General features: G+C 40.3%; 1 protein-coding gene across 1 annotated transcript in view; it reads left to right on the top strand.

Annotated features, from left to right (window-relative positions):
- PHTF1 (putative homeodomain transcription factor 1) overlaps window positions 1-8,025 on the top strand; it is a gene marked incomplete at its 5' end in the record, with an annotated part of 230,604 nt that extends 222,579 nt beyond the window's left edge. Inside the window, 1 exon segment of the mRNA XM_073615712.1 lies at window positions 6,432-8,025. Within this exon segment, the coding sequence (XP_073471813.1) occupies window positions 6,432-6,452 (21 nt within the window). The 3' untranslated portion in view covers window positions 6,453-8,025.
- Between the last annotated feature and the right edge of the window lie 1,082 nt (window positions 8,026-9,107).

Here is a 9,107-nt window from a genome sequence, read left to right on the forward strand (position 1 = left end):
AAGGCGGCTTTCCATTAACTTAATTGGATGTTTTTTTAGGTACTTACAGTTTAGACACGCCTATAGTAAGCAGTTCTCCCCTAAGATCACATTGAAATCTGACCCTATTGAGAGACAGCTGACTTCTGGAGTGTTGGATAAGCCCCTGTCATCCTTTTACCTGCGTCTGTACATGGCACATGTTGCTAAGGTGGATAGACTGTATTCTAGATGGCAGGCTGATATACCTGACCTGGCAGAGGATGAATGGGAGGATTGCCTGGATTCCTATACTACACCTTCCGACGCTTAGCAACTATTAGCCCGTCTGTCTCCTCGGAATGCCCAAGATGCCAAACCCTAGGGGCCTTCTTCCTTCATGTGGTGTGGTCTTGTGCATCCCTGCAGGGGTTTTGGTTGCAGGTAGTGTCTGATGTCAACTTGGTGTATGACTTGGCACTCGGACTGGACCCCAAACTCCTTTTATTGAATATTTTTGTTGACTCCCATATGAATAGGTATGTTAAGCTTTTTATTTGTTACGCCTCATTTTATGCACATAGAGAAATACTCCTATGCTGGAAATCCTCACAGCCCCCATCAGTCACCACCTGGCAGGCGGCTGTGAACAAGGTGTTAACTCTGCACAAGCTTACCTACCTAAATCAGCGGTGCCCCTAGAAGTTTGATAAAGTTTGGTCTGCATGGATTGATTCTTGGGGCACAAGGGCAGTTTAATGATGGTGGTCTATTAATACTGTCAATATTGTGTATTACACATATATTCCTAACTAATTACCTCTACCTGTGGAATACTATGCTGGTGCTTCTGTGCACTTACCCTCTGCTCCCTTTGCCTCCTGCCCCCCCCTCCCCCTTTTCTTAATTTATCCTCCATATCCCTTCCCTGTATCTTTTATTTTTCGTGTAAACGTATCCCTCCCCCCTCCCCATGTTCTTCCTCCACTGCTATAAGATGTATTAACCTACAGCCGGATATGGACTCCCTATTGCTCTAATGATTCAAGGCTTGTGTTCATATTTACCGATGTACCCATTTACCCTTTCTGTACTCATGAATTTGATACTTGTACTGCTATGTTTGTGTTTATGTACCTACTATTTATAATAAACATTGTTCTGTTAAAAAAAAAAAAAAAAAAAAGGGGTTGCACCAGGCCTTGGCTTAAGTCTGCCGGGCTGCCAGAAACACAGATCTCACCAGCCTCTTCTGGACCTTGGTTAAAGACAGGATCAGTTTATGTAGCAAGGTCTCCCAAGGGGTCCAAGGGGTTATGTACAAACTAGACCTGCAAGACTGATCCTATCAGTGAGTAGACCTCAGTCCAGAAACATATGGATTTTGGCTTTTTGGCATGGCCACTGGCTATGGAATAGGTTTCCTGACTTTCCGCATCCCTGGAAGCGTGAAAGGCACGTACAAATTTTGCGACCTGCACTGGAGTCATGTACCATTACGCTAATTTTTAGCCATTCTTTTGGGCGAAAATGTTAGCACTTAGATGTAGCTAGTCAGATTTGGTCCAGAGTTCAGCCTAAATCGATTTCCCACTTTGATGCGTAGGCCCATGGCATCTATGAGCAAGGCATTTAGGTCAGATACTAAATGTTTTAGAAGGGGATCTTTACGGCAGCGGTTCTCAATTCGCTTAGGGGAATCGGACTTCCATTTAAAAGCATGAATATAGTGGTGTATTTGTGTATATCGGAAGATCTCATTTGCCAAAAGTTGCCAATGTTCTTATAAGTAATCGAAGGATTTGAAAACCTCAAGTGCCAAATATTCATAAACGTACCTAGTTCCCTTGTCTCGCCACCAGCGCAACGCTATCAGGTTGTCACATGCAGGAAGAAATTGGGAGGTTGGCGAGTCCCAGACACGCTGCGAAGGTTGCAGCATTCGATCCAAAATGATAGGTCTATAATGTGGCAGGGTCCAGATAAGGTTATAGATGGGGAGGGGGCGAACATTCCAAGATCTCCGAATGTACACAGGCATGTCGAGAGTAGCGTGAAGAGAGACAAGGGAGGCGATTTGTGCCATGATGTAATAAGATTTAAGCTTGAGTACCGCCACTCTCTGCCAATATAACACGGAACCAGGTCATTTTAGCCTGTGTCGAAAACAAATCAGGCTAAGTAGCTCACGTTGCTAAGTGTGAAGTATATGATTCGGTATAGGGATTGGCAAGACCCTGAAATAATAAAGGAGTTTTGGGGGATTTATCATGCGAAGAATATGAATCCTGAGATCCCTAAACAAGGAGGGGGTAGTTTGTTTGACATGATTGTCCCTTAAACTTAAACACCAGGCAGGAATAACATGACATCAATTGGTATATTTATGTATTAATTAAAACATGAGGATATGTATTTTTGGCAGCTACAGTGCCTTTCAAAAGTATTCACCCCCTTGGCTTTTTACACATTCTGTTACATTACAGCATTTAGTTCAATGTTTTTTTAATCTGAATTATATGTGATGGATCAGAACACAATAGTCTAAATTGGTGAAAGAAAAATATATACATAAAACTATTTTTCAGAAATAACTGATAATTGGCATGTGCATATGTATTCACTCACCCTTTTGTCATGAAGTCCATAAAAAGCTCTGGTGCAACCAACTACCTTCAGAAGTCACAATTAGTGAAATTATGTCCACCTGTGTGCAATCTAAGTGTCACGTGATCTGTCATTACATATACACACCTTTTTGAAAGGCCCCAGACACTGCAACACCTAAGCAAGAGACAACACTAACCAAATGCTGCCATGAAGACAAAGGAACTCTCCAAACAAGTAAGGGACAATGTTGTTGAGAAGTAGAAGTCAGGGTTAGGTTATAAAAAAAAAAATCCAAATCTTTGATGATCCGTAGGAGCACCATCAAATCCATCATAACCAAATGGAAAAAACATGGCACAGCAGCAAGCCTGCCAAGAGACGGCTGCACACCAAAACTCACGGACCGGGCAAGGAGTTCCACAGCAGAGACTGGAGTATCTGTACATAGGATGACAATAAGCCATATGCTCCATAGATTTGGGCTCTGTGGCAGAGTGGCCAGAAGAAAGCCATTACTTTCAGCAAAACACAAAATGGCGTGTTTTGAGTTTGCGAAAAGGCATGTGGGAGACTCCCAAAATGTATGGAGGAAGGTGCTCTGGTGTGATAAAACTAAAATTTAACTTTTTGGGCATCAAAGACAACGCTAGGTCTGGCGCAAACCCAACACATCAACCAAAGAACACCATCCCCACAGTGAAACATGTTGGTGGCAGCATCATGCTGCGGGGATGTTTTTCAGCAGTCGGACTGGGAAACTGGTCAGAGTTGAGGGAAAGATGGATGGCGCTAAATACAGGGATATTCTTGAGCAAAACCTGTACCACTCTGTGTGATTTGAGGCTAGGACGGAGGTTCACCTTCCAGCAGGACAATGACCCCAAACACACTGCTAAACCAACACTTGAGTGGTTTAAGGGGAAACATGTAAATGTGTTAGAATGACCTTGTCAAAGCCCAGACCTCAATCCAACAGAAAATCTGTGGTAAGACTTAAAGATTGCTGTTCACAAGTGCAAACTATCCAACTTGAAGTAGCTGGAGCAGTTTTGCAAGGAGGAATAGGCAAAAACCCCAGTGGTAAGATGTGGCAAGCTCATAGAGACTTATCCAAAGTGACTTGGAGCTGTGATAGCCGCAAAAGGTGGCTCTACAAAGTATTGACTTTAGGGGGGTGAATAGTTATACACATTCACTTTTTCTGTTATTTTGTCCTATTTGTTGTTTGCTTCACAATAATTAAAAAAAAAAAAATCTTCAAAGTTTTGGGCATGTTCTGTAAATTAAATTATGCAAATCCTCAAAAATCCATGTTAATTCCAGGTTGTGAAGCAACAAAAAACGTAAAAAAGGCCAAGGGGGTGAATACTTTTGCAAGGCATTGTTGTATAAGTTTCTAAATTTAATTTGGCATCAGCCCCCTGTATATCAGTACTTAAGTCGAGATGGGATGGGGCAGCACTAGGAGCCAATCAGATATGCTGCATGCACATGTGCTGACAAAAATGTACTGACAGGAGGAGATAAAAGTGAACTTTCCTGCTCCTTCACTGTTCAGTCACAATTTGGGGACAGAGAGGTCACCTATCTTTATTGCCTCACTGCAGTAGAATGGGTATACTGTTTGGCAGGTAAATCTTACGACTGGATGGACAGGTATACAAACTCTTTGACAAATAAAACTGCTCCTTTACATGTTTTTCATCTGTGTATTTAGAAGTTTGCTGAAAGTTCAGCGTTAATGATTCTCAGAGATCTGTGCTACAATTTGTCTTGCACATACAGCTAGGTCCATATATATTTGGACACAGGCACAATTTTCATACTTTTGGCTCTGTATGACACCAGAATAAAATTAAAACGAAACAATCCAAATAAATTTGAAGTGCAGACTTTTAGCTTTAATTCAAGGGGTTGAACATGAATAACAAGTACAAATTTTAGGAACTGCAACAATTTTTATACACAGTCCCCCCATTTTCAGGGGCTCAAATGTAATTGGACAAATAAATATAATCATAAATAAAAAATAAAATAAAAGTCTGGTTAATGGTTAAGAAATTAATGGTTAATAAATAATAAAGTAGTAGCCCACACCTGGCCATAACCAAAACAGCTTTTGATTCAATTGTCCAATCACTTTTGGCTCCTTGAAAAAGGGGGGGTAGCTATTCTTAAGAGCTGTAATTCCTAAACCCTTCCTTTTATTTGGATGTACATACCTTCAAATAACATCTGAGAGTGTGCATTTTCAGCCCATATCCATTATATAACTATAGCTTGAATATGTTTGGTACATACCTGAAAAAAACTAAAATTGTGCCTGTGTCCAAATATGTATGTACCTAACTGTATCTCATTGACATTAGATTAATATACTATAGTGGCATTGATCAGGTGGGCTGGAAAATTGTTGTGCGACTCCCTCGCTCTTTACTGTCCCAGTAAAATTAAAGCGGAACTAAACTCTCTCAATGATCAATACTTATTTTTAATCCTTATACAGTACTGCTAGTATTGGTTAAGAGATAGGAAGGCATATTATGTTTAATCACTTAAGCCCCGGAAGGATTTGCCCCCTTTAATGACCAGGCCATTTGTTGCATATACGGCACTGTGTCGCGTTAACTGACAATTGCGCGGTCGTGCGACATTGTACCCAAACAAAATTTTTTTCCTTTTTTCCCTACATATAGAGCTTCCTTTTGCCCTGTGGGGGCTAGGGGGACTGGGAAAGGTGCTGGAGCATGTTACACCCTAAATATGGGTGTAACATGCTCTAAAAGATTACATTTTAGCCTTTAGCCTTTTTTTTCATTTTAACATTTCTTCAGTTGCTTCCTGGTTTCTGGTTTAGGCCAAAATTATGTCATACATCCCAGGAGTCTTAAAGGGGTTGTAAACCCTCATGGTTTTTCACCTTAATGCATTCTATGTGTCTCGTGTACTGATTGGATAAATTGATAGCAGCGCACCCATTGGCTCCAGCTGCTGTCAAATCCAATGACCGGGGGGCAGGGCCGAGTCCTGCTTTCTGTGTCAATGGACGCAGAAGCAGGACTCAGGAGCGCGCCCGCACGGGTGTCCGAAGGAGAGCGCTTCTCCGACGTGGGCACTCGATGTGGAGAGGAGCTACTAGCACCACTGAGGGACCCCAGAAGAGGAGGATTGGGGCCACTCTGTGCAAAACGAACTGCACAGTGGAGGTAAGTGTGAAGTGTTTGTTATTTAAAAAAAAAGAAAAAAAACGTGCAGGGTTTAATAACCCTTTAATGGGCTTTTTTTTTTTCATCTGGAGGTGGCAAGGAAGGGCTTTCCCAGCTAAGCACACCCTCCTGCCTGCATGTCTGAGCGAAGGGCAGATGGTTTGCAAGAAGTAAATGCTACAAGAATCACCTGCTCTTACTTAAGATGTCCACGGCTAGAAATGCTAGTGGGGTGTTTTTCAAAGTGATTTCTCAACAAAATAAAGCACGGAGGCATGGATGGATGAGGGAGTTTGCTTTGAATATTTATAATGAATTAAATAGCATTTTTAATTTGTGGGGCTCAGATACAGTTTAGTTCCACTTTGGGCTGATACTGTCCTTTGGGTGGATTGTTTCCTAATGATTGAGTAAATAATGTCGACTAGCCCCATGCTGTTATGAATGCTTGCAAAGATAAAAATCAATTTGCTGTTCAATTCTTTGCATTTTCTCCACTTATTTGATGTATTATGCATTAGAATTTTATTACTGTGTTTATATATATTTTTTTTAATGAAATATATTTGTATCAGTAATATTTTCTGCTATGTTGTGTAGAATACTTTGCAATAACAGTAAACAGTAATTTCTCTCACTTTTGCCCTCTTTTCACAGTTATGGAAAATTAAATCATGACCTTCCACAGTAGAAGAAAATATCTATGCAGGCACACTGAATTTGGTGCTGGAACCCTGGCATTCACAGGCAAGCTTGGGCATCTGTGCTGCATGCTGCAAGCTTTGCATGAACAGGAACCACAGGAATATGTATTCCAGTCTAGAAATTATTTCAAATATGCCAAATTAATTTTTATAGCAGAAATTTAATCTATTTTATGTAAAAAAAAGAAAATTATAAATGTATTTATTGATTTATAAAAAGATGAGTTTTTGAATATTAAGTACTGTATTGCAAAAAGTATCAGGTGCACCTTGGATTAAAATGTACATAATGTCTATTCATTTGTTCAACTGAATGGGATAGAATGAACAGGCAAAACTGCACATATGCCAAAGTGTATTTCTTTCCTTGTCAGATGTAGGCCTTGTGCACACTGGACATTTTTTTACAGCTGCTCCTAGGGGTGTCTGGCAATTTTGTTTTTCCTACCTCTAAACACCCCTGCATGTTAGCCTATATGTCCATGCACACATAGGCTTTTAGCAGCATTTAGTGCCAGGAGAGTTTAGAGACGGGAAAGAAAATCCACTGCCTGTGCATCCAGGAGAAGCAGAGTTCTTGCAGAAAAAACGCTTGATTCTGCTAAATGCACCTAAACACTAGGCACGTTTAGCACTTCAGCATTTATTAATTTCAGTAGCCAGAATAAATAAAAATGTTCCCAAATACAGACCACTGTTAAACTCTGTTTACAATAAACTAGTGTGCATGAGGCCTTAATGTGCTACTTTGATTCACCAGAGAAAATACATTTGGCACGAGAAAGGTATGGGAAAGTAGATGCTTGGTTCTTCTATTGAAGAAGATTTTAGTGTATTTTTGAAAGAAACTGTGAGCAAAGCCAAAAATAAAAAATCCTTATGGTTTTGCTATGTAATTATCCTAAATTGGTATATTTTCCTGTTTGTATTTTCTTTTTATTTTGGTCCCAGATTTTATTTCAAACATGAGTACTGTATGGATTCATTCAACTTCCTGTTGCTTAGGACTGCTGGGAATACTTTGGTTCTTTTTCTGCTTTGCACACAGCTCTCTGCCAGAACTACTGCGGTCGAACTACAGCCAAGGCTTACTTCCAGCATTATGGTTGGATATACACTTTTGAAGGGCATGCTGGACTTTTAGCTTTACAACAGCAGGACATTTACGGATTGTCCATTTTCTGGCTTAGACAAAATGTTAATCAGTCTGTCAGAGAATTTCTGTCAGAAATGGCTGTGAAAACTGCAGTAATAGCCTGTCTACTTAAAAGCACGATGTATTTGTGGTTAGAATCATGTGCCACAGTAAACAGGAGCTTATCAGATCTGTATTCAACTGGAATGTTGAAATTTGCAAGGTACCTTGATTGTATGCCATGTTGAGATGACATGATGCTGGGTGGTGGGCTCTTTGCGTTAATCTTTGAGAGTTGATCATCTCCCCTACCTGATACACCTCTATATCTGTACATCTTTAGTAGGGAGATGGAATTATATACTTTAGTCTCAATGCAAGTGGCAGATGTTATATTAAACTCTAAATTGATCATCTGTTTTCAAGCCCTTTATTTGGTGTGTGACAACTAGAAGTTTGGGTTAAAAGGGTGACTTAAAGAAGAATTCCTTCCTAAGACTATTTTTAAACATTTTCCCATCCTAGTTCTGTTACCCATGTTGTCTAACCTCTATAGAAAAAGATATGTATACTTACCTATTTTTAGTCCACTTCAGTCCCGTCACATGATCCTCTGTGTCAGTCAGCGGCAGCCACAGGGATCGATGACAATGGCTGAAAATTCCAGGAGCCGTGGCTTCACTCATAGGCTTCCATGTCCCAGTTGTTGTTCATGTGCCATCTTCCCCCCTGCAGCTGCTGCCTGACACAGGGGAGCCAGAGCGGTGGATCACACGACCGGTCTAAAATTAGGTAAGTAAACACAACTTTTTTTTTACACAAGATAGGTAGCAGGATGGGAGAAGGAATATTTTTAAACATAATGTTAGACAGGAATTCTGCTTAGGTGTCACTACTGTTGATTTAGAAATAGCGATAGTAGGATAGTACTGGCAACTAGTGTTATACAGGGATTCAGATATATACACAGTGGGGAAAATAATTATTTGATCCCCTGTAGATTTTGTAAGTTTTCCCACTTACAAAGAAATGAAGGGTATATTATTTTTGTCATATTTTGGCATATTTTAAATGATAGAGACAGAGTATCAACCAAAAAAGAAAAGAAAAATGTTATAAATTGAGTTGCAGATCAGTGAGTAAAATAAGTATTTGATCCCCAAGAAAAACATGACTTAGTACTTGGTGGAGAAACCCTTGTTGGCAAGCACAGAGGTGAGACGATCCTTGTAGTTGGTGACCAGGTTTGCATACATCTCAGGAGGGATTTTGGTCCACTCTTCTTTACAGATCTTCTCCAAATCCTTAGAGTTTCTTGGCTGTCGCTTTGCAACTCGAAGTTTCAGCTCCCTCCATTCATTTGCTATAGGATTAAGGTCTGAAAACTCACTAGGCCACTCCATGACCTTAATGTTCTTCTTCTTCAAAAACTCCTTTGTTGCCTTGGCTGTATGTTTCAGGTCAGTGTCATGCTGGAAGCTCTATCCACGACCC

Source organism: Aquarana catesbeiana, linkage group LG02 (assembly GCF_042186555.1).
Source record: "Aquarana catesbeiana isolate 2022-GZ linkage group LG02, ASM4218655v1, whole genome shotgun sequence".
Classification (NCBI taxonomy): domain Eukaryota; kingdom Metazoa; phylum Chordata; class Amphibia; order Anura; family Ranidae; genus Aquarana; species Aquarana catesbeiana.